General features: G+C 36.7%; 1 protein-coding gene across 2 annotated transcripts in view; it reads left to right on the top strand.

The window, feature by feature from the left end:
• The window catches only part of SPATA6 (spermatogenesis associated 6), a 149,250-nt gene that overhangs the window by 59,495 nt on the left and 63,127 nt on the right, over positions 1–26,628 (top strand). For both annotated transcript variants that reach the window (XM_049617213.1, XM_049617214.1), the window contains exons 6-9: positions 2,097–2,177; positions 6,694–6,987; positions 12,428–12,515; positions 21,425–21,465. In XM_049617213.1, the coding sequence (XP_049473170.1) occupies positions 2,097–2,177; positions 6,694–6,987; positions 12,428–12,515; positions 21,425–21,465 (504 nt within the window). The remainder of the gene's footprint in view (positions 1–2,096; positions 2,178–6,693; positions 6,988–12,427; positions 12,516–21,424; positions 21,466–26,628) is intronic.

Below are 26,628 nucleotides of genomic sequence, written 5' to 3' on the forward strand. Positions count from 1 at the left end.
GGTAGACTGGTGGTTTTAAAATACGTCCACAATGGGGCACCTGGGTGGCATCTGACTTCGGTTCAGGTCCTGATCTCATGGTTTGTGGGTTTGAGCCCCGCGTCGGGCTCTGTGCTGATAGCTCAGAGCCTGGATCCTGCTTCAGATTCTGTGTCTCCCTCCCTCTGTGTCCCTCCCCTGCTCACACTCTGTCTCTCTCTCAAAAATAAATAAAAACATTAAAAATGAAATAAGGGGTGCCTGGGTGGCTCAGTTGGTTAAGTGTCTGACTTTGGCTCAGGTTGTGATCTCACCATTTGTGAGTTTGAGCCCTGTGTCGTGCTCCATGCTGATAGCTGAGAGCCTGGAGCCTGCTTCTGACTCTGTGTCTCCTCTCTCTGCCCCTTCCCCGCTCGCTCTGTCTCTCTCTCTCTCTCTCTCTCAAAAATAAACAAACATTTAAAAATTTTTTTAAAAATGAAATAAAATATGTCCACAAATGTTTGATATTCCTCTGCTGAAAAGGAAGTCTAACTCCTTTGTCCTTGAATGTGGGCTGTACTTCAGGGCTGTAATGAATACAATGAGATAGATGTGACAGTGTTAGACTTAGGTGAGTAAGTCATAATAACGATTGTGGCTTTCTCCTTGCTTTGCTTTGGGAGAACTTAGCTGCCGTGTCATGGAGACACTCAGGATGTTTATGTGTTGAGGAGCTGAGTCCTCTTGCTAAAAACTAGAAAAGAACTGAGGCCTCCAGCCAACAGCCATGTGAATGAGCCTTCTTGGGAAGCAGACCTCTTGCCCCCGGTAAACCTTCAGATAACGGCAGCCCAAACATCTTGACTGCAATCTCATGAGAGATTTTGAGCCAAGAACCACCCAGTTCAGCTTCTGCCAGATTCCTGACCCATAGAAAGTATGTGAAATAATAAGCACGTACATTCGTTATAAACTACTAAGTAATCTGCTGTATAGCAATAGATAACTAATAAATAGGCATGGTGGGCATCATTAATAAAAGTGGATTGCAGAAAATCATTTGGTTAATTATCAGGCAACTCATATTTACCTTTTCTGTAATGTGTGATGCTTGAAATTCTCAAGTTAGTAGGTCAAAGGCTGGGTTTGTAGAGGACGAATATCTGACTTCTACATTAGAATGAAGTTGCACTGGGCATACACAATATCTTTTCATGTTTTGGTGAATGTGTGATTTGTGTGCTTCCAAATATTTTGGCAGGTGCTTTGTGACTGTTCCTTTGAATTTTACCATTTGTCTCCACTTATTTCAAAACAGCGTTAAAGCTGATGTTTGAAGTGTTGCGAGCAATAGAAGCCAGATTCATTCATAGATCTGAATGTAACTCATACATTAAGGGAAGAAATGTTGGCGGAATTGGTAGAGACTTATCTCTCTTCTGTTTCAAGAACTGCATATCTACAAGGTGTAATTTTTTTTAACATGAGGAGAGTGTCCAACGTATTTTTTTAAGTTTATTTATTTTGAAAAAGAGAGAGAGAGAGCACAAGCAGGAGGAGGAGGAGGGAGGGGCAGAGAGATAGAGGAGAGGGAGAATCCCAAGCATTGCAAGCTAATAGCGCAGAGCCCCAGTGCGGGGCTGGATCTCACGAACAATGAGGTCACGACCTGAACCGAAATCAAGAGTCAGATGCTTAACCAACTAACCCACCTAAGTGCCACCAAACTACTTCTTGATTGTGTAGTTAAGTAAGTTAATTTGTAAAAGTAAAAAGAGCTCAAATCCATTAAGTGTTTTTATATATTTCTGACTTTAGTATTATTGTATCATAGTTTAAAAATCTTAGAATAATTTGACAGGGAAATACTGGAAAATGGAAAAAGCATTATGTTTTACATAAAGGTAATATAATCACTTGTAAGGGAATCATCAGCAATGAAACTGTTACTTGCTAACATTTAGCATCACTGTGTTGTCTTTACTTTTAGTAGGAAGGTCAAACTAACAAATGAAGCGGCTAAGTCTTGATAAGTGTTTGTTACTTCAGGTCATGGTTTTATCACTAATAGTTCTATTTTTTCAGAAATTGAAATAATTAATAATACCTTTTATTATTATTATTTTTTTACTCAGGGAATTGCTCCAAAGCTGGAATTTTCTACGACCTCAGTGATAACTGAATGTCTGATAAGCTCGAGGAAGTGCCGCACTCAGGTTCAAATCTTTTATTTATTTATTTATTTATTTATTTATTTATAAAATTTTTTTTTAAACGTTTATTCATTTCTTTTGAGAGACAGAGAGAGACAAAGTGTGAGCAGGGGAGGGCCAGAGAGAGAGAGAGAGAGAGAGACACAGAATACAAAGCAAGCTCTGGGCTCCGCCAAGCTGTCAGCACAGAGCCTGACGCGGGGCTTGAACTCACAAACCGTGAGATCGTGACCTGAGCCGAAGTCGGACACTTAACCCACTGAGCCACCCAGGCGCCCTTCAAATCATTTATTTAAATTATTTAATGGTTTAACTTATTTGTTGATAGTTATGGGCATTTGGAGAGAATTATGCTTTTATTTTGACCATAGCTCATTTCATTTTTTTGGGTCAATCTGGAGTGTAAGCAAAACAATTATCAAAGGTATTTAGCAGTTCATTTGCATCTTAAATGTGAGAGTGAAGAGTTTGGTACACATGATAGGCGGTGCCACGATGCAATTATTATTTGTAATGCCATGGGCCTTTTTTTTTTTTAATGCAAAGAAATCAGTCTGCCAGAAAGATGTTGAGATCAAGAAGCCTTACAGAGAGCTAGATGGGAGGCTTCTATAAATCTTATAGGAGTTACAGATGATGCAAAAAGTTCAGAGGATTCTTTTTAGCAAATGTGACCAGAGGTTTTCATGCGGGGATATTGGTGTTTAGTAAGTATGGTTTCCTGAGTCTCTCCCATTCCTTAAATGATTCTTGCTCAGTTTGGTGGCCACACTGATGGTATCAGACTAAGGGAAGCTTGGACACTTCAACCTAAGTACCTTGTATATTTGTAAAAACTGCCTTTAGTCAACTAAGTTATATGGACCTGGTATTTCATTCCAGTCTAACTTTTCACTGAGTCCCCGAGATCATCTTACTGCCTTGTCCACAAATTATCTAATAATGTCTAGGCATCACTCATATGCAGTTGCATTATGATTAGGTAACAATGAACAGCCTGTGATGGATGAGGAGCCAGGAGCATATAAAGCCCTGAGGATCCAAACGAGGCAGGACTGGACCCATGGTGGCAAGAGCGGAGTGTTAATTTACTGTACTCTCAGTTTTAGAGTAAATTTGCTAAGGATGATAACTGTGACGTAAGCTAAGAAGGTAAAGCATGGTTTATATGAAATTATTAAGGGGATCATTCTTACGTTGTTTGACAAGATACATAGTATGGCTATAGTTATTTGTCTTTGAAATGCAAGCTGAAATGCAGCTAGTAGAGATCTAACAACCTCTGCTTGCCAGATGCAGAGACGTTACTGACTTGTTTTGAGATATGTACTGTGCATTTTTGTAAATTGTTAAAAATGTTTTACCCGGACTCAGACAAATTTTTTCTCTCCTCATCGGGGTCTGCCCTTCTGGTGGGTGGGTAGAAAAGTATGAAGTAGAGCATATGCTCAGAAAGGTACACACGTTCTAAGTGCACAGCTTGGTGAAGAGTCCTTTCTAAATGTAAAATTATCCCCCCATTAGGACTTTCATCAGACTTAGGAATTAACGTTTTCCTCCGTGAAGTTTTTTAACTTGCCATTTTTTAACTTGCTATTTTTTTAACTTGCTATTTCAGTGTTTGTCATTTGTTATTTATTGAACAGATATAATAGGATAGGCTTCAGTGTCAGACATTGTTTAAGAAAATATGCCTCAGAATCAGATCTGGGTTCAAGTTCCTCATTAGGCTGCCTTAAATATTAAATTAGAGAATATATGCAGTGTGTCTGGCACATAACATATAACTAATTAATTTGGTGACTGCTACTGAAGTTTTTTTTAAAGATAATTGGGAGGGAAGACAATAGATAAAATACAAGATAGAAAACATTGTCTGGTAGGCACAACAGAGTCTATACTTACACATTAAAATTTTGAATGTTATCAGCCAGAATTTTAATCTTACTTGCCCTTATTTGAAAATGTGATAAATCTACTTTTAAAAAACTGAATATTGGTTAAAGTTAAAATTTTAATGGCTGTAAAGCAGCATTTTCAGGTTCAAACATAAGAATAAGACAAACCATTTTGGTTTTTAAGAGAGAATGAGTGAAAGAAACTATAAAATTATTTAAGTTTACAAATACTTGTAATGATCTCTATTCCTTTTGGCACATTATTTTCAAATTGATGTTTTGTCACCAGTTGAATGGATTGAAAAAATTAAGCATATTATTGTGAATTTCTGAAATAAAACTAGTTTTCTACTTACACTTTTTACTTACTAAAGGTAGACTTTATTATGAATTAGTTAAATGTCAGTAGTAGTTTTATTAATATGTGTGTTAGTCTGCTATATCAGGTAGGTTTTGCTGTGTAAAAAGCAACGCTAACTTGGTGGCTTAAAATAAAATGTTTCTCACAGTTCTGTGTATTGGTTGAGTGGTTCTTTTGGTTTGAACTGGCAAGGCTGGGGCTGACTGATCTAGGATAGCTTCACTCTGTCTGGCAGTTGGCTGAGCTTCTGGTCTGGGAAGGACTTCATATTCCTGGTAATTGGCTTGATTTTAGCCGGAATGGTGGCCACAATACTTTCGTCTTCTAGTAGCCTAATTTTGGCTCATTCACATGGAGGCAGGATGGTTGTCAAAAAGGAGTAAAAGACTTTAGCACTTTTCAAGACTCTCCTTATGTCACATGCTATTACCCTGTTGGTCAGAGGGACCCACTGTGTTAACAGCATATAACAACCACTATTTTCAGCTCTACTGGGAAGGAACAGGATGCATTAAGGATTGGATAGAGTTAGACAGCATGTATCTGTACTAGATATATCTTAGTTTATAACTTCCTCTGCTAGTATTCAACATTCGAAAACTGTAACCAAGAAAGATGAGGCTAGTTATTTTAGATTTGGTATAATCAAAGCAACTTTATAGCACTGTTGAAAGAGATGATTATGGTTCATCTGTGTCTGGAGGTAAGAGATATTAAAAATGTGTGAAGATTTGAAGAAAAGAGTCCAGGGAGTGAGGAGGTGATGAGGGCAAGTAGCAGATTCAGCGAGAATAAAAGAAGTACCACGAGGAAAAGTAGTTTTGGTTAGCAAGGGATTTCAGAGTTTGGAATGCAGTGGATCTGCACAATGATGAAATCTAAGATGAGGTGAGTAAAAGTAATTAAAGCTGAGAAACAGAGTCTGAGTCCAAGGTCTTGGAAATCTTCACTACTTGAACATTTTACTAAACCTCAAAGGTCCTTGCCTGTGCTAACATTCCTGCTTCTGTGCATCAGTGTGATGTCATAGAGATGGATGAAATGTGATAAGGTGGAAAAATTCTGAATGACTTGTTGAAGTCATTGAACAAGGTGGGAGAAGGTGGGAGCATGTTAATAGCTGCAGAAGGAAGATGAAGAAATAATCGGATGGTGCTGGTTTGTATGAAACCCATGGGCTTATTTTTCCAACTGGAAAAATACATTTTTTTCCTGTTTACTTTTTAAAAATATTTGACTCTTCCCTTCTATGTCACATTTGTATTTTATTAGAATAAATACCCTTAATGAGCAGGGAAGGGAGGGGTTGAGAAAGTAGAGAGGGAGGTAGGATTGATAGTTTTTTAAAATGATTAAAGTTAGAAATACAAAGATTCTCTCACTGTCCATTTTCTCTAATATTGGAAATCTTATAATTCTAGATGATGAGTCAAGAGGTCTTATGTTATTTACTAGTAATCCAAATTTTAAGGCACTTATAAGGCAGGGACTAAATGAAACGTTATCCTAATAACACAAAAAAAGTTTGGAAATATAACATTTGTTTTTAAAAACTTAGACTGCTAACCAATTTTACTAGCAGAATACTAGTCATTAACATTTATATGTGTCTTTCATGTCTTCTTACATTTATAAAAATATGGAATCAGAATTAAGATGGAATGACTATTGGTCATTAAATTGTAAAGTTTTGGTTTGAAAGAGATCTTAAAATACTAATCATCTTGTATAATCCAAACAATACATTTCATGAAAACATGTATAAAGCTCTTTTTCAGATGTTTACATTATATGTATGTATATAATCATAGCAGTATAAGTGAAACTTATTTTATGTTTTCTCCATAAAGATGTCATAAGCAACTAATTAGCCATGCGTATTTGTAACATTACTAAAGAGAGTCCTCTTAAACTATATAGTCAGTTACTTGGATACTTTTAATTATAAATGATAAACCAATGTTTACATTCATTTTTTAATATACTGAAAACTAATTTTTCTGACCTTGTTTCTTAGATTTTTCAAATGATTAAATATTGGACTTGTTAGACTTAATACCATATACTTTATTAACTACTAGACAAAGAGTTATCTAGGATAGATAGGAAAGACTAATCTAGTTGGCTTTGATAAATTTTATGTGCTTTAAATTAATTTAAAAATTTTTTTCCTACCTGTAGTTTATATATAGATAGATATATCTACATATATTTCTACATATGTCTTCTGCCTAAGTTAACTTTTATTTTGTATGTTTAGGATAAATTTATTTACCATACGGCTCCAGTTGAAAAATCACACGGCAGACTGCAAAGCAGAACATCAAGATCACAGAAGAAAAAATCCAAGTCACCTGAGAGAAATAAATATTGCATGAATGCAAAAAACTACGAACAGCCTACAATTTCTTCAAAATCACACTCTCCATCTCCCTACACAAAAAGACGCATGTGTGAGCTATCTGAAGACACCAGGCGGCGGCTGGCCCATTTAAATCTGGGACCCTATGAATTCAAAAAAGAAACAGATAAACCTCCATTTGTGATTAGACATGTATGTGTTCTCTTAAACATTTCCATTGGAAACTGATCTAATCTATTCTTTCACTAAAATATTATTCTTGAAACTTCTTTCACTTCTACCTTCTATTAATAATTTTTTTTTCCTGAACTGTTAGCCTAGCAATCTAAAATGGAAAATTAGCTTAGAGTAAAAGAACATTCTTTTGTCAGTCTTTAAACCTGACAGAGATCAAGTTCCATTATGAATGCCATGTTAAGTCTTTTAAGTACCCATTTCCTTTCTTCTTATACACTGGACAGTGTAATAACTCTACAAATTGAACTTAGATATAATTGACATTAGGACTAAAATGGCAGAGGAGGGTGTTAAAAGAGGACCAACTTTCCTTTATGAAAAAAGAAGACTCCCTTTTTCTAGCCTTTTTGAAAACTATAATGGCAAGTAAGTTCCCTTTGATATTATGTCCCTTGGATAAACCTTATATAATGGATCTTTGAAGCAAATCATTATTTGATGAGGATGGGAAGGCCTTTGAAAGTGAAGAGAGTTAACTTAGGGTTGTATAGTTCTAATCTTTCCACACAGAAGCCTTTTGATATGGTTTAAGCTTAGAACTTGTGTTCATGTGATAGTTCAGTAGACTTTGGCTAATTTTAAGAGTCTGTAATATTTCAGAATATGTAATAAAGGACCTTCTTAGAATTCTCATAGTTTCTTGAATTTTTGCAAAGAATTTTTATCTTAAGAGTGTTTCTTGGGGCGCCTGGGTGGCGCAGTCGGTTAAGCGTCCGACTTCAGCCAGGTCACGATCTCGCGGTCCGTGAGTTTGAGCCCTGCGTCAGGCTCTGGGCTGATGGCTCGGAGCCTGGAGCCTGTTTCCGATTCTGTGTCTCCCTCTCTCTCTGCCCCTCCCCCGTTCATGCTCTGTCTCTCTCTGTCCCAAAAATAAATAAAAAACGTTGAAAAAAAAAATTAAAAAAAAAAAAAAAAAGAGTGTTTCTTTAACAAAGACCTACAAATTAATAAAAATTACTCATAAATATATCTAATAATAGTAATGAACATTAAGGTTTAAGTGCCTGTAGAAGCAAAATGCCTTTTGGGATTATATATAAAGTTATCTCTTTTCTTTAAAAATGTTTATTTATTAATTTTTGAGAGAGGGAGAGAAAGAGCACGAACAGGGAAGGGGCAGAGAGGGAGAGTGAGGGGGAGGAGAGGGAGAATCCCACGCAGTCTCTGCGCTGTCAGCACAAGAGTCTGATACAGGGCTCGGACTCAAGAATCGTGAAGTCATGACCTGAGCCAAAATCAGGAGTTGGACGCTTAACTGTCTGAGCCACCTCAGTGTGCCTAAAGTTATTTCTGACTTTAATTCATTTTTTTAAAATTCTAATATGTAAATATAAATGTAAACATGTAAATATGCTCCTTTGATGGTCTAATGGGTTTTTTAAAAGTACACCACCTGAAAGGTTAGTTTTTTTGTGTGGCATCTAAAAAAAAATTAAGTGAATTACATTTAAGCAACATTTCATTCCATTTTTATATTTTGACTATGAATCCTTTATTCTTTTAAACTAATGTAACAGATTAAAAAAATTTTTTTTAATGTTTATATTTATTTTTGAGACAGAGACAGAGCATGAGCAGGGGAGGGACAGAGAGAGAGAGGGAGACACAGAATCCTAAGCAGGCTCCAGGCTCTGAGCTGTCAGCACAGAGCCTGATGCGGGGCTCGAACCCACGAACCGTGAGATTATGACCTGAGCCGAAGTCGGACGCTCAACCAACTGAGCTACCCAGGCGCCCCAATGTAACAGATTTTTTTAATTTTACAATGGTTACTTATAAATGCAAATATTTTATTGAGATGATTGTGATTACATTTGTCTTATTTCTATAGAATTTGTTTATAGGTTCTGGTCACATTTTTTGTTATTTTTTGAACAATATCCAGATAAGATTTATTTGCTTGTTTGATGGCAGTTTAGAAAACCTTTAATTTTATGACTGCTTACAGTTGTAAATTATTTTGAAAAGGATATATTAAATTCTAATCTGAAGGAGGGGCGCCTGGGTGGCTCAGTCGGTGAAGTGGCCGACTTCGGCTCAGGTCACAATCTCGCTGTCCGTGAGTTTGAGCCCTATGTTGGGCTCTGTGCTGACTGCTCAGAGCCTGGAACCTGTTTCAGATTCTGTGTCTCCCTCTCTCTCTGACCCTCCCCCATTCATGCTCTGTCTCTCTCTGTCTCAAAAATAAATAAACGTTAAAAAAAATTAAAAAAAAATTCTAATCTGAAGGAATAGTAGCATTTTAATTAAAATGCCTATGTACAAAGATAACCAGTAATATTTATTGGAAGTTAGCCACAAAACAAAATTGTTTAGGGAAATAACTGCTCTTAAAATGCTTATTAAATTATTGTTTTTCACATCAGTGTTCAAAATGGAATAATCCTAATCCTGCTTGGTATAAACTTTAATGTTTTTATTTAAGAGATTTCCCTTGCAGCTTTTCAATAGACAGGGAAAAAAAATGCATGCTTCTACGCCTACAGTTAGAAAATTGCTTACATTATTATATAGGAAACTGGAGTTTTCCAATTGTGTTTGCATAGAGATGTCTCTTTTCCCCCATAACCATTTATGATTTTAAAAGCACTTAACAGGGGTGCCAGGGTGGCTCAGTCAGTTAAGCGTCTGACTTCAGTTCACGTCATGATCTTACAGTTCATGGATTCGAGTCCCACGTGCTGACAGCTCAGAGCCTGGAGCCTGCTTCGGATTCTGTGTCTCCCTCTCTCTCTGCCCCTCCCCTGCTCACACTCTGTCTCTGTCTCTCTCTCTCAAAAATAAATAAAACATTAAAATAAATAAATAAAAGCATTTAACAAATTGATAACATTTTAATTTCATACATGCACATGTAAAAAGTTAATACTTTTAGGAAAGACATTCTAGTTTTACATACATTGTGTGAAAAATAGTCATAAAGAGTAAGGGGCAGTTTCAAGAAAGCAACTAACACGCTCCCAAACTAACTTGGCACAACCATTCCAGAAAAGTTAAATGGAATTATTTTCTTTTTCATTTATACAGAATAGGATTTTTTTTTCTGTTGTGGTCAAATACTTGTAACATAAAATTTACCATTTCAACCATTTTAAAGTATATAATTCAGTGGCATTAAATGCATTCATATTGTGCAACTGTCACTACTATCTAGTTCCAGAACTTTTTCATCATCCCAAACAGAAACCCTGTACTCATTAAGTATTCACTCACCATTTCTCCCTTTCCTCAGCCCCTGGCAGCCATTAATCTACTTTCTATCAGGAAGTGGATTTTCCTCTTCTGTCATTTCACCTAAGTGGAATCCTACAAAGTGTAGACTTTTCTGTCTGGCTTTTTCCATTTAGCACAGTGTTTTCTTTCATTCATGGTATAGCATGTATCAGTACTTGATCCTTTTTTGGTCGACTAATATTTCATCGTATGGACATATACCGCATTTTGTTTATCCGGTCATCTGTTGATGGATGGGCTTTTTTCACCTTTGGGTTATGTGCGTAGTGCTTCTATGCATGTTAATACACAAGTTTCAATTTGAGTACTTGTTTTAGTGCCTATTGTTTTAATACCTAGGAGTGGAATTGCTGGGTCACATGGTATGTGCTATGCATGTTTCTAACTTGTTGAGAAATTGTCAAACTGTTTTCCACAGTGGCAGTCCCATTTTACATTGTTCCCAGCAGTGTTTCAGGCTTTACTTTATCCACCTTCTCACTAACACTTATTATTTTGTTTTGTTTTCTTTTTATTATAGCCATCCTAGGGGGTGTGGAGTGGTCTCTCATTGTGGGTTTTTTTTTTCTCATTGTGGTTTTGATTTGCATTTCCTGATAAGTAATGATCTTGAGCATCTTTTCATGTGCTTGTTAGGCATTTCTGTGTTTCCTTTGGAGAAACATTCATTCAGGTCCTTTGTCCATTTTTAATTGGGTTGTTTTTCTTTTTGTTGTTGAATTGTAAATTTTCTTTATATATCAGGATTCTAGATACTTATATAATTTATAAATATTTGTCTTTTCACTCTCCTTTTTAAAAATTTATTTTTTTTAAATTATGGTAAAATATACACAATATAAAATTTACTATTTTAATCATTTTTAAGTGATTAAGTGAAACTGTATTCCTATCTTAACATATACTCCTTAGTTTGTGGAAAAGATTTGGGAAGCACCATAGTTAAAACTCAAGTATAACTCAGTGGTGTTTAGTACGTTTATATCATGAAGTAGTATCTTTCACTATGATTTTGATTTGCATTTCCCTAATGATTACTGATATCGAACATTTTTTCTTGTGTTTATTGGTCATTTGTATATCTTTTGGAGAAATGTGTATTTAAGTTCTCTGCTCACTTTTTAGTTGAGGGTTTGTTTTTTTTTGTTTGTTTTTTTTATTTTTATTTTTTTTAATATATGAAATTTACTGTCAAATTGGTTTCCATACAATACCCAGTGCTCATCCCAAAAGGTGCCCTCCTCAATACCCATCACCCACCCTGCCCTCCCTCCCACCCCCCATCAACTGAGGGTTTTTTTTTAAGTTGTAGAAGTTTCTTCATATATTTTGGATATTAATGCCTTAATAGATAATTATTTGCAAGTTATTTTTATTCCAAGGATTGCTTTTCACTCTCTTAATATCATCCTTTTAATGTACTAAGTTTTTAATTTTGATGAATAGAGCTATCTTTTTTATTATTTACATCACTCTGACTTTTTTATTCTTCATTAGAAAACATGCTTAACTGTTATTTATTTTTTTTAATGTTTATTTATTTTTGAGACAGAGAGAGACAGAGTGCAAGTGGGGGAGGGGCAGAGAGAAAGGGAGACACAGAATCTGAAACAGGCTCCAGGCTCTGAGTGGTCAGCACAGAGCCCGACGCGGGGCTCGAACCCATGGACTGTGAGATCATGACCTGAGCCGAAGTCAGACGCTCAACCGACTGAGCCACCCAGGCGCCCCAACTGTTATTAACTGTAGGCTATGAAGCACTCCGCATGCTGGGCTCTGAACACAGCCAAATAATGACACTGTTTAGTAGTAAATGTGGCAAATTTTTAAATGTGGCAAAATAGATTCCTCTTTTTGTAACTTTGTAATGGAAAGCCACCTACACGATGGGGTAGTGGACAGTTTAACTATAAATCTGTTCATTTGAAAGTAGACTCAATATATAATTAGAGATTTCTGAAGTTTAATTTCAATTTTATTTAAACATGAACAGCAAAATACTCAACTAAGCTCTGGCTTTGGGATATGCCTGAACCATAATAGGCACTATCACATTAACCTGATGACTAATAGTCTATGTACTTGAGTTGATTTTCTGGTACCATGAGACTGGAAGAACACTTAAGTTCTTTTTGACTTTATTAAATCCTTCTTCTTCTAGGTTGACCCTCCAAGTCCCAGGGCTGATGCTTTATTTGGTTCTTCCGGCAGAGACTGTGAAAGAGATGGATGGTCCAGGATGCACAATGGTGAGCTAAAAGTTATTTCTCTTCATTGCTTTACTTGCCTTGGCTACAGTCAAGCCTTTAACTTGACATCAGTGAACTAAAATAGAATCTCTGCTGTATTATTAGGTAGTAAGGCATATGCTACTTTTTTTTACAACTTGTGGGACACCCATATAGGTACTTTAAAAATAATAGAATTTTTGTGCTGCTATAAACTACAGAGTAGCATATTAAAGACTAATACCTTTTAGTGGAAAAAAAAACAACTTGATTTTGTTTTGCTCAACAATTTCTAAAATTATTTGGCTATGGAACTATTTTCCTACCTTAACATATACCCCTTAGTTTGTAGAAAAGATTTGGGAAGCACCATAGTAAAAAGTTCAAGGTTATGGGTTTTAGACATAAAATTACACATATATTTGACTACTTGCTCTGTCACTTATTTATAGATTGGGCATTCTTGAACAAATCATTTTAACTACTTTGATAATCAGTATATTAAAGAATGAAGAGGGACGCCTGGGTGGCTCAGTCAGTTAAGCATCTGACTTTGGCTCAGGTCATGATCTCATGGTTTGTGGGTTTGAGCCCTGCATTGGGCTCCGTGCTGACAGCTCAGAGCCTGGAGCCTGCTTCAGAATCTGTGTCTCCCTTTCTCTCTGCCCCTCCCTGGCTCATGCTGTGTCTCTCTGTCTCTCCCAAAAATAAATAAATAAAAACATTTAAAAAAAAAAAAAGACTGAAGATAACACAGTAAATGTGACCATGTAAAATGCCCTAGCACACAGGCCTTAGTAAATTTCAGCTGTCAATATAATAATTATTTATTATTATATTTATGAAGAGATAATGTCTTTTATGCTTAATTTATAAGAATCTTTTTTGTAGGCCCTGGTTCTAAGGGTTAGATAAATTACTACTTAAGTTCAATGTGATAAGGAAGATGACTTTTAGGAAGAAGATTAAATAGCATTTTATAATTAGGGATATTTGAGTGTCATATCTATAGTCATTGACTAGTCGGTCAGCAACATTCCCCAGCAGCCTTTAAGTGAATTCAGTACACACTGAGAAAGGCATAGAAAAAGAAAAATGAGACAGAGTGAAAAAAAACCACAATCATAACTTATAGTGAGCTCCCATCTCTTTCTGTTTCTAAACTGTAGTGTATAATCTCTCTCTCTCTTTTTCTCTTTTTAATGTTGAAATGAAACATTCTTCTCTGAGAACATGCAGAATTTGTGCTCATTTATTTAGCTTTCTTAGCGTTAACAGGGAGATAGATGTGGTAATCAATAAGTCTTTTATTACCATGGTAGCAGATTATATGAAATTAGGAACAGATGTTATACTTTGTTTCCCCTCTTGGAAGAAATTTATGGCCATGGAAAATAAGGTTTAAGAAAATCGAAAATAACTCCAATGTAGATGTTTCTTTGGAAGATGTTTTTAGAATGCACTGAAGCGTCTGATGTCTCTTGACAATTATAATATATTTGCCAGCAGAACTGTTAAAGTTTCAGTAACTTTTGATCGACGCAGCCAGCTACCTATGTGAAGTACAATCAGAGAGGTCATTAGTGAGGTCCACATTTTTTCTTTTAACTTTCTATTTAGACATAATTTCAGACTTAAAGAAAAGTTGAAATAGTATAAAGGATCCCCATTATACCTTTCAGAATCCTCAAATGCTAATATTTGCTTTCCCTCTTCCTCTCTATCTCCTTCCCCTTCCTGCCTCTATATCTGTATGTATGTTTGTGTATTAACTTTCTTTTGACAAGTACATTGCTATGGACAGAATTGTGTCCCTCCAAGATTTTTATGCTGAAACTCTAACCCTAAATGTGCTGGTATTTGGAGATGGGGCCTTTGGAAGGTAATTACATTTAGATAAGGTTAGGAGGTTGGGGCTCTCATGATAGGATCAATGCCCTTATAAGAAGAGAAACCAGAGATCTTGCTTTTTCTCTCTGCCTTGTGAGGACACAGGCAATAGGTAGATGGCTACCTTCAAGCCAGAGCCAGAGCTCTTCCTGGAACCTGACTGCACTGGCACCTGGATTTCAGACTTCCAGCCTCCAGAACTGAGAGATAGATGTCTGTTGTGTAATCCCTTTGGTCTGTGGCATTTTGTTATGGCAGCCCGAGGAGACTAATACAGATATTATCTTATGTGATGTAATTATTAAAAACAGAAAATTAACAGTAATAATAATAATAATAATAATAATAATAGGCTAATCTATAAACCTAAATCACATTTGGCCGCTTATGCTATATCTTTATAGCAAAAGAAATTCCACATCACACATGGCCTTATGTTGCCGTGTGTCTTTAGTTGTCTTTAAAATGGATCAGTTCTTTAATCTTTCTTTGTGTTTGACATTGATAATTTTGAAGAGTTCAGGACAGTTATTTGATAGAATGTCTCTCAATTTGGGTTTGTTTGATTTTTCCTCATGATTAGATTTAGGTTATTCATTCCCCCGAGAATACAACAGAAGCGATGCGTGCAACATGCCAGGAAGTATGTCACATTGCTTTGTTACTGGTGATATTAATTTGCTCACTTAATTAAGATGGGGTCTGCTAGATTTCTCTGTCACAAAGGTGCTATTTCTTCTCTTTGTAATTAATGGGGAGATACTCTGAGACTATTATATCCTGTTACTCCTTAACTTTGACCCCTGTAGCATATACTGATGATTCTTGCTTGAAATAATTTATTACTGGAAAGTTTGGCAAACAGTGATTTTTAAAAATTCTATTCTTTGTACATTTATTACTTGTCTTTTAAAGAAAGGGTTTTTCCGTTTCATTTCTCTGCTTTAAAGTCCCTATTCTTTTGACTGCCTTTTTTTCCCCCTTTCTGACAATTGAGTGGTTGTGTTTTGGGGTCTCATCCACTATTTAAACACATGTGGGAATTTCTTATGATAGAGTCTCTTAAGAAAGAGTGAATTTTCACTAATGACTAGTATTACTTTAATGGAAATTCTTAAACATTTTCTTGCCAAATTATCTTGCCTAAAAATTTTTAAGTTTTTATAGGATACCATTTCACCACCATTGACTATTTTAGTCATCATAATAATTGCATGAGGATGAATTTAACTATATTTGATCAAGAAAAATGACAGAGAGGCCTGGACAGGTTAAGTGGCTTATTAAAGAGTTCCAGAACAGCCCTGGTCAGTCTAGGGTCCAGGGCTTCTCACCACAACTTCCTTCCTCCCACCTTCCTACTACTTTCTCTACTTCCACTCAGGTGTTTTGTTTTGTTTTTAAGATACATTTTTCAAGCACATTTTTTCTTTCTTTGGCATTTCCATAGTGGATCATTCTAATTGTAATTTGTGCAGTCCCTTTGAAGAGATGCAACATGTCTTATGCTGCAAGAATGTTTCTAAGCTTTATCCAATCATTGATGTTTTTGAAAAGGAAATTGAAGGCATCATCCTGGTCCCTTTTTTATTTGCTTGGAATTTGAAAAGATGTTAGATTCTGTCTCCTCCTTGGAGGAGACTTCTCTTATTACCTTCATTTGAAGATTCTTTTCTGAGTTTCATTTCTACCTAAAATTGTAATCCTTTATGAGCTTTCACTAATCCCTATGTTTGATGGTTTTTGTTTGTAAAATAAATTGGAAATTACATTCCAAATCCTAATATGTAATAATTTGAATAGATAGCAATAAATGGTAACATTTTACTGTTCTGAGTAAAATAGCATATCATCATCATGTTTATACTTATTAACAAAATATTTTGTTTTGTCTTTAATTACATGTGTGCCTCCTCCTCTCATAGACCAGTGGGCATCTGAACTGTGTCATTTTTGGGAACTCCTTTTTTAGTTTCTTCATCTCTCTATTATTTATTAAATATCTTTAACAGCTTTAGTAAGCTATAACTTATATATCATAAAATTCAGCTGTTTTGAGCACAAAACTGAAGGAGTTTGAATTTGCACCATTGTAAAATCTCCACAATCCATTTTTAGAATATTTTAATCATCCAAAAGAGTTTTCTCATACCCATTGGCAGTAAATGTATATTCCCAACCTGAGTCCCTGGATTGTTTCCACTTTTTGGCTATTATGGAGGATGCTATTTTGAACGTTTGTATTGAAGTCTTTGCATAGATACATTGTTCTATTTCTTTGGAATAGATACCTAGGAATGGAATTGCCAGTTCATCTGGTAAATTTATGTTTAACTTTTTAAGAAATGGCCAACTGTTTTCCAACATGACTGTATCATTTTCCATTCCCACCGGCAGTGTATGATGGTCCAATTTCTCCACATCTTTGACAACACTTGTTATTCCCTTTGTCTCACTGCAATTGTAATTTATATTTAACTAATGGCATTTAATGTTTTCTTCATGTGCTTATTAGGTATTTATTTATCTTTTTTTTTTTTTTTAATTTTTTTTTTTCAACGTTTTTTATTTATTTTGGGGACAGAGAGAGACAGAGCATGAACGGGGGAGGGGCAGAGAGAGAGGGAGACACAGAATCGGAAACAGGCTCCAGGCTCCGAGCCATCAGCCCAGAGCCTGACGCGGGGCTCGAACTCACGGACCGCGAGATCGTGACCTGGCTGAAGTCGGACGCTTAACCGACTGTGCCACCCAGGCGCCCCATTTATTTATCTTTTTTGATGACCATCACCCTTCCAATCACTGATAAGTTTGCTGTTTGCTAAACTTCAGACAAGAAAAAAATAGTGAGGGGGAAAGTCTGAGATTTTTGCTACTGAGACTTCAGACAAAATTAGTAATAAGAAAGATGAGAACATCAGAGGTCAGAGTAAACAGTTTCCGGTCAATGTATCACAAGTGAACCAGAGACAGAAAACACATGTTATGTGTCTTTCCTTTTTAGAAGGTTGGATCCCCTGAGGGATATTAAATGCTGGTTTTATTTTATAAAGCTGGACTTCTTAGCTTTGCTTCCAGTAATAGAGACTGGCATATAGCAAATGCATGGCTGTGTGCTCCATGAAGATTCACAGGAGAGCAGAAGCCAACCTTAGGGTATTGTGTGGGCACTGGGATAGCAGTAGGGTAATTGCTGATAAAGGACTCCAGGGGCATGCTCTTTGAAGGTTCATAGGTACACATATTTGTCAACAGGAATGTTTTGCAATAGAGTAGCACTTACTACCAGAATGGAGTTCAATTCCTTGAAATTAGGAAAAAGGAAGATGATAGTACCCTTCAACATAGGATAGTATACAGGTTGCCAAGATAGGGATTGACTCATAGGGAACACATGTTGGCAGTAACAATCAGAATGGGGCTCAAGAATTAAGTTGATAGGGGCGCCTGGGTGGCGCAGTCGGTTAAGCGTCCGACTTCAGCCAGGTCACGATCTCGCGGTCCGTGAGTTCGAGCCCCGCGTCAGGCTCTGGGCTGATGGCTCAGAGCCTGGAGCCTGTTTCCGATTCTGTGTCTCCCTCTCTCTCTGCCCCTCCCCCGTTCATGCTCTGTCTCTCTCTGTCCCAAAAAAAAATAAAAAACGTTAAAAAAAAAATTAAAAAAAAAAAAAAAAAAAGAATTAAGTTGATAGAAGGAATTAGCTGATAACAGAGTTGCAAGCTCTGCACATGCAGATAAATAAATAAAGCAAGCACAAAGCTTGCTTAAGCAAGCACATGCATGTGTGCAAGCTCTCTGGTGTCTCTTATAAGGGTACTCTTTCTACCATGAGGGACCTACCTTCGTGACCAGTCTAATCCTAATGACTACCCAAAAGTCCCATCTCCAAATACCATCACCTTGGGGGTTAGGGCTTCAACATATCAATTTTGGGAGGATATAGCATTTAGTTCATAACATCTATTTCATGAGGTTATTAGAGAATCAAATAATAGTCAACATTTATTGCATGTGTGTTTTCTGCTGGCCTCTATTTTAAGTACTACTATTTTATTGGTTAGTTAAGATAACCTCAAGAATGTTAGAAACTATTATTTTACAGATGAAGAGGTTTAAAGAAGTAAAGTCAAAGTTGGTCAAGATCACACACACACATCATATTACACACACTAATCTGAATTAGCTTTTAATTTTTCTTCATACTTTTCTTAAGTGTGGCCCATGCATTAAGGTCCAGGTTAGCTTTCTCGTCCTTTAGGAATTTTTTTCTGATTGCTTTAGTTTTGAGAGATTTATCTCTGATAGGACTTACTAATTGCATTAATTGCTTGTACCATTCTGACTTCACTTCTTATATGATGCTGTTATTCAACTTTGTATAACTTAACCCAAGTAAAGTACAAGCATTTTAGGACTGTGGGCCATGACTTTTTATGTCCTTTATCTCCTGCTTTTAGAAGATAGTTAGTGAGTAATTATTGGTAAGAGTGATTTAGGGCAAACATTGGGAACTTCAGTAACAGCTTGATTTCTAAAAATAAAAAAAATACAAATCTGTCATATTAGGGTAAGTTTATAAATGTTTTATTTTTTTTTTTTAATTTTTTTTTCAACGTTTTTTTATTTATTTTTGGGACAGAGAGAGACAGAGCATGAACGGGGGAGGGGCAGAGAGAGAGGGAGACACAGAGTCGGAAACAGGCTCCAGGCTCCGAGCCATCAGCCCAGAGCCTGATGCGGGGCTCGAACTCACGGACCGCGAGATCGTGACCTGGCTGAAGTCGGACGCTTAACCGACTGCGCCACCCAGGCGCCCCTATAAATGTTTTAATACACTGATACTTTTCATATTACATTAGCTGCAAGAAAGAACATGTACCAAGTACAGAAATTATTACCTTAATTTTCAAAGTTAACATGTGTGGAGAATTAGGTTCATTATGTCCTTATCATTCTTTTATTTCTCCTGCTCCTGTGGCCATGCTGTACATTATTAGACTTTATGGAAGAGGAGTTGAGATGGGATTTATTTTATTTGTAATTTTGAAAAGCCCTTGAAGTAAGTTGAGTCTTACTGAATTACATGGTGAAGTTGGCCTTGTGTGAAAGACATTGATGTTTCAGCTATTCTCTATGATGATTCAGGACACTTGGAAAACAAACAAGATCTTGTGCCGTAAAAGATAGGTGATTAATTGACTGAATATAGACTAGGTCTCTATATAGTCTTTTTTTTTTTTTTTTGATATGATGGCATGGGAAAGTAAAATATAGAATGTTAGAGTGCTTTTGACTAGAATGTATGAGAAGTAGTGGTCATGATGTGCTTGAATGTCAATATATAGAGATTATAGTAGTTAAATGTTGACTTCTTTAAGTAATGAGTAAAAACCCAAAATCTGCATGTGTAATATAGTGGTCCTTACCCTGGGAGAGATTTAGAATAGTTGTATAATCCACTTTGTTACAGATACTGTGCTAGAAACTTTTATAAGCTGTGTAATTTTTTTTTTTAATTTTTTTTTAACGTTTATTTTTGAGACAGTGAGAGACAGAGCATGAACAGGGGAGGGGCAGAGAGAGAGGGAGACACAGAATCTGAAACAGGCTCCAGGCTCTGAGCAGTCAGCACAGAGCCCGACGCGGGGCTCGAACTCACGGACCGTGAGATCATGACCTGAGCCAAAGTCAGATGCTTAACTGACCGAGCCACCCAGGCGCCCCTATAAGCTGTGTAATTTAATCATTACTATGACTCTGTGAAGCAAAGTAGCCATTGTCTTAATACTTAAAAAAAAAAATTTTTTTTTCACGTTTATTTATTTTTGAGACAGAGAGAGACAGAGCATGAATGGGGGGAGGGTCAGAGAGAGAGAGGGAGACACAGAATCTGAAGCAGGATCCAGGCTCTGAGCTGTCAGCACAGAGCCCGACGCAGGGCTCGAACTCACAGACCACGAGATCACAACCTGAGCCAAAGTCAGACGCTCAACCGACTGAGCCACCCAGGCGCCCCATCTTCATACTTTTAAAATGAGGAATGAAACACAGATTAATTCTATAACTTGATCAAGGCAATATGTTCGATAAGTGGTAGAGTCAGAAATTGCAGCTAGGCTTGTTGACTTAGAATTTGACAGTAATGATGTTGATGATGGTGTTAATAATAGTAGCTAACATTTATTTTAATGCCTTACATGTGATCTCTAATATAATATTTAAAGCAAATTATGATGAGATAGATGAGGAATCTGAGACTTAGAAAGGTTGAATAATGAGGCTGAAGTTATGCAAGAGGTGCTGGGGACTGGACCATAATGCAGATCTATTTGTCAACAAGGTCTACACACTTATGCTACCACATGAGCTACCACACTCTGAAGCTGGTCTTGTTTCCATTATACTCACTCAAATCAAGCATGGACTCACATACAGTTTGATAATATCTATCAAATATATACATTCAAATTGTATTTTGTCATAAACTGGTTTATCAATTAAAGATTATCCATTTCATATAGGCAAATTGGATTAGCAACAAAAAAATTATTCCGGTCTATATTCTGATATATCCTACTCTAATGAAAATAGTATTTGTGAAATCACTTAATTATTGAAGAACTGATACAGATTTTTAAAATAAAGTCTATTTATTTTGAGAGAGAGAGAGCACAAGCATGCACAAGCAGGGGGGGGCAAAGAGAGAGGGAGTGAGAATCCCAAACAGACTCCATGCTGCCAGCACAGAGCCCCATGTGGGGCTTGATCCCACAAACTGTGAGATCATGACCCAAGCTAAAATCGAGTCAGATGCCTAATTGTAGGAGCCACCCAGATACCCCAAGAACTGATACAGATTTTAACTTGTGTTATATCACCTTTACTTATATAACATTATTAATGGACTTTAAGGTATTTCTGAAAACTGCTGTATGAAATTATAATCATAGAAATAGAATTGCAAAAACCAAAAATGAAACCAAATTTTCTTTTTAGTATGAAATATTTATTGTTTAATTGTTTGATACACCCTTTTGCAGATCATTCTCATCTTGGTTGCTACCGACCCAAGGATTATAAGGTATGTAGTATAAAATTACTGAATGGTAATTCTCCTGGCTTCACATAAAAGGATATGTACATTATTTATATGTGTAGTCAGAGATTATCATAATCATTTCGCCGAGAAAATATACAAACAGTAATTGTCATATCATGGAATATCATTATTTTGGCTACATTGTTAAGTGGTAGAATAGACTTTTCATTGACTGTCTTCCTGTAACAGTTTGTGGCTTTTGATTATTCATTTAGATTAATTACTTATTGAGTGTGTTTGTGTATGTATATGTATATATGTGTGTGAGAGAGACATAGAGAAATTGAAACACAGTACTGTTTCTTTTTTTTTTTTTTAATTTTTTTTTAAACGTTTATTTATTTTTGAAACAGAGAGAGACAGAGCATGAATGGGGGAGGGTCAGAGAGAGAGAGGGAGAGGGAGACAGAGAATCTGAAACAGGCTCCAGGCTCTGAGCTGTCAGCACAGAGCCCGATGCGGGGCTCGAACTCACGGACTGCGAGATCATGACCTGAGCCGAAGTTGGCCACTTAACCAACTGAGCCACCCAGGTGCCCCCACACAGTACTGCTTCTAAACTTCAGTCATCTATAGAGCATCCTTATAATTTTTACAGGATCTGCTTGCAATTTATGCTATTCTCTTTAAATTCACTTTTGTATTTATCTTACTACTATAAATGAAAAATCAGTATCCTATGTTTTAAATGGTTGATAGTCCTAAAGGATACAATGAACAAAACAATGTTACTAAGTTCAGGCTAGATAACAGTTGTTTTCCAAAGGCTTGGAGGCATGTTCTCTATTTCTTAAAATGAGATAAGAAGTGATAGGTGTGGAAGACACAACAGTAACTAACTGAAAAAGAATTGAAAAGATAATACATTTTTTTCTTTGTAATTCAGTGTAATTTAGTGTATGTCCATGTGCCATGTAAAATAATCTTGTATATCATCTAAAATCACTTGGGAAAGGATTGGCACGAGATCTTCAATGTGTTGAACAGAAAAAAAATATGCAGCCGAGAATCCTTTATCCAGCAAGTCTGTCATTTAGAATAGAAGGAGAGATAAAGGTCTTCCCAAACAAACAAAAACTGAAGGAATTTGTCACCACTAAACCAGCCCTACAAGAGATCCTAAGGGGGATCCTGTGAGACAAAGTACCAGAGACATCGCTACAAGCATAAAACATACAGACATCACAATGACTCTAAACCCGTATCTTTCTATAATAACACTGAATGTAAATGGATTAAATGCGCCAACCAAAAGACATAGGGTATCAGAATGGATAAAAAAACAAGACCCATCTATTTGCTGTCTACAAGAGACTCATTTTAGATCTGAGGACACCTTTAGATTGAGAGTGAGGGGATGGAGAACTATTTATCATGCTACTGGAAGCCAAAAGAAAGCTGGAGTAGCCATACTTATATCAGACAAACTAGACTTTAAATTAAAGGCTGTAACAAGAGATGAAGAAGGGCATTATATAATAATTACAGGGTCTATCCATCAGGAAGAGCTAACAATTATAAATGTCTATGCGCCAAATACCGGAGCCCCCAAATATATAAAAACAATTACTCATAAACATAAGCAACCTTATTGATAAGAATGTGGTAATTGCAGGGGACTTTAACACTCCACTTACAGAAATGGATAGATCATCTAGACACACGGTCAATAAAGAAACAAAGGCCCTGAATGACACATTGGATCAGATGGACTTGACAGATATATTTAGAACTCTGCATCCCAAAGCAACAGAATATACTTTCTTCTCGAGTGCACATGGAACATTCTCCAAGATAGATCATATGCTGGGTCACAAAACAGCCCTTCATAAGTATACAAGAATTGAAATTATACCATGCATACTTTCAGACCACAATGCTATGAAGCTTGAAATCAACCACAGGAAAAAGTCTGGAAAACCTCCAAAAGCATGGAGGTTAAAGAACTCCCTACTAACGAATGAGTGGGTCAACCAGGCAATTAGAGAAGAAATTAAAAAATATATGGAAACAAACGAAAATGAAAATACAGCAATCCAAACGCTTTGGGACGCAGCGAAGGCAGTCCTGAGAGGAAAATACATTGCAATCCAGGCCTATCTCAAGAAGCAAGAAAAGTCCCAAATACAAAATCTAACAGCACATCTAAAGGAAATAGAAGCAGAACAGCAAAGGCAGCCTAAACCCAGCAGAAGAAGAGAAATCATAAAGATCAGAGCAGAAATAAACAATATAGAATCTAAAAAAAACTGTAGAGCAGATCAATGAAACCAAGAGTTGGTTTTTTGAAAAAATAAACAAAATTGACAAACCTCTAGCCAGGCTTCTCAAAAAGAAAAGGGAGATGACCCAAATAGATAAAATCATGAATGAAAATGGAATTATTACAACCAATCCCTCAGAGATACAAACAATTATCAGGGAATACTATGAAAAACTATATGCCAACAAATTGGACAACCTGGAAGAAATGGAAAAATTCCTAGACACCCACACTCTTCCAAAACTCAATCAGGAGGAAATAGAAAGCTTGAACAGACCCATAACCAGCAAAGACATTGAATCGGTTATCAAAAATCTCCCAACAAATAAGAGTCCAGGACCAGATGGCTTCCCAGGGGAGTTCTGCCAGACGTTTAAAGCAGAGATAATACCTATCCTTCTCAAGCTATTCCAGGAAATAGAAAGGAAAGGAAAACTTCCAGACTCATTCTATGAAGCCAGTATTACTTTGATTCCTAAACCAGACAGAGACCCAGTAAAGAAAGAGAACTACAGGCCAATATCCCTGATGAATATGGATGCAAAAATTCTCAATAAGATACTAGCAAATCGAATTCAACAGCATATAAAAAGAATTATTCACCATGATCAAGTGGGATTCATTCCTGGGATGCAGGGCTGGTCCAACATTCGCAAATCAATCAACATGATACATCACATTAATAAAAGAAAAGAGAAGAACCATATGATCCTGTCAATCGATGCAGAAAAGGCCTTTGACAAAATCCAGCACCCTTTCTTAATAAAAACCCTTGAGAAAGTCGGGATAGAAGGAACATACTTAAGCATCATAAAAGCCATTTATGAAAAGCCCACAGCTAACATCATCCTCAATGGGGAAAAACAGAGAGCTTTTTCCCTGAGATCAGGAACACGACAGGGATGCCCACTCTCACCGCTGTTGTTTAACATAGTGTTGGAGGTTCTAGCATCAGCAATCAGACAACAAAAGGAAATCAAAGGCATCAAAATTGGCAAAGATGAAGTCAAGCTTTCGCTTTTTGCAGATGACATGATATTATACATGGAAAATCCGATAGACTCCACCAGAAGTCTGCTAGAACTGATACATGAATTCAGCAAAGTTGCAGGATACAAAATCAATGTACAGAAATCAGTTGCATTCTTATACACTAACAATGAAGCAACAGTAAGACAAATAAAGAAACTGATCCCATTCACAATTGCACCAAGAAGCATAAAATACCTAGGAATAAATCTAACCAAAGATGTAAAAGATCTGTATGCTGAAAACTATAGAAAGCTTATGAAGGAAATTGAAGAAGATACAAAGAAATGGAAAAACATTCCCTGCTCATGGATTGGAAGAATAAATATTGTCAAAATGTCAATACTACCCAAAGCTATCTACACATTCAATGCAATCCCAATCAAAATTGCACCAGCATTCTTCTCGAAACTAGAACAAGCAATCCTAAAATTCATATGGAAACACAAAAGGCCCTGAATAGCCAAAGTAATTTTGAAGAAGAAGACCAAAGCAGGAGGCATCACAATCCCAGACTTTAGCCTCTACTACAAAGCTGTAATCATCAAGACAGCATGGTATTGGCACAAAAACAGACACATAGACCAATGGAATAGAATAGAAACCCCAGAACTAGACCCACAAACGTATGGCCAACTCATCTTTGACAAAGCAGGAAAGAACATCCAATGGAAAAAAGACAGTCTCTTTAACAAATGGTGCTGGGAGAACTGGACAGCAACATGCAGAAAGTTGAAACTAGACCACTTTCTCACACCATTCACAAAAATAAACTCAAAATGGATAAAGGACCTGAATGTGAGACAGGAAACCATCAAAACCCTAGAGGAGAAAGCAGGAAAAGACCTCTCTGACCTCAGCCATAGCAATTTCTTACTTGACACATCCCCAAAGGCAAGGGAATTAAAAGCAAAAATGAATTACTGGGACCTTATGAAGATAAAAAGCTTCTGCACAGCAAAGGAAACAACCAACAAAACTAAAAGGCAACCAACAGAATGGGAAAAGATATTTGCAAATGACATATCGGACAAAGGGCTAGTATCCAAAATCTATAAAGAGCTCACCAAACTCCACACCCAAAACACAAATAACCCAGTGAAGAAATGGGCAGAAAACATGAATAGACACTTCTCTAAAGAAGACATCCGGATGGCCAACAGGCACATGAAAAGATGCTCAACGTTGCTCCTTATCAGGGAAATACAAATCAAAACCACACTCAGATATCACCTCATGCCAGTCAGAGTGGCCAAAATGAACAAATCAGGAGACTATAGATGCTGGAGAGGATGTGGAGAAACGGGAACCCTCTTGCACTGTTGGTGGGAATGCAAATTGGTGCAGCCGCTCTGGAAAGCAGTGTGGAGGTTCCTCAGAAAATTAAAAATAGACCTACCCTATGACCCAGCAATAGCACTGCTAGGAATTTACCCACGGGATACAGGAGTACTGATGCATAGGGGCACTTGTATCCCAATGTTTATAGCAGCACTCTCAACAATAGCCAAATTATGGAAAGAGCCTAAATGTCCATCAACTGACGAATGGATAAAGAAATTGTGGTTTATTTACACAATGGAGTACTACATGGCAATGAGAAAGAACGAAATATGGCCCTTTGTAGCAACATGGATGGAACTGGAGAGTGTGATGCTAAGTGAAATAAGCCCTACAGAGAAAGACAGATACCATATGTTTTCACTCTTATGTGGATCCTGAGAAACTTAACAGAAACCCATGGGGGAGGGGAAGGAAAAAAAAAAAGAGGTTAGAGTGGGAGAGAGCCAAAGCATAAGAGACTGTTAAAAACTGAGAACAAACTGAGGGTTGATGGGGGGTGGGAGGGAGGG

Source organism: Panthera uncia (genome assembly GCF_023721935.1).
Source record: "Panthera uncia isolate 11264 chromosome C1 unlocalized genomic scaffold, Puncia_PCG_1.0 HiC_scaffold_4, whole genome shotgun sequence".
Classification (NCBI taxonomy): domain Eukaryota; kingdom Metazoa; phylum Chordata; class Mammalia; order Carnivora; family Felidae; genus Panthera; species Panthera uncia.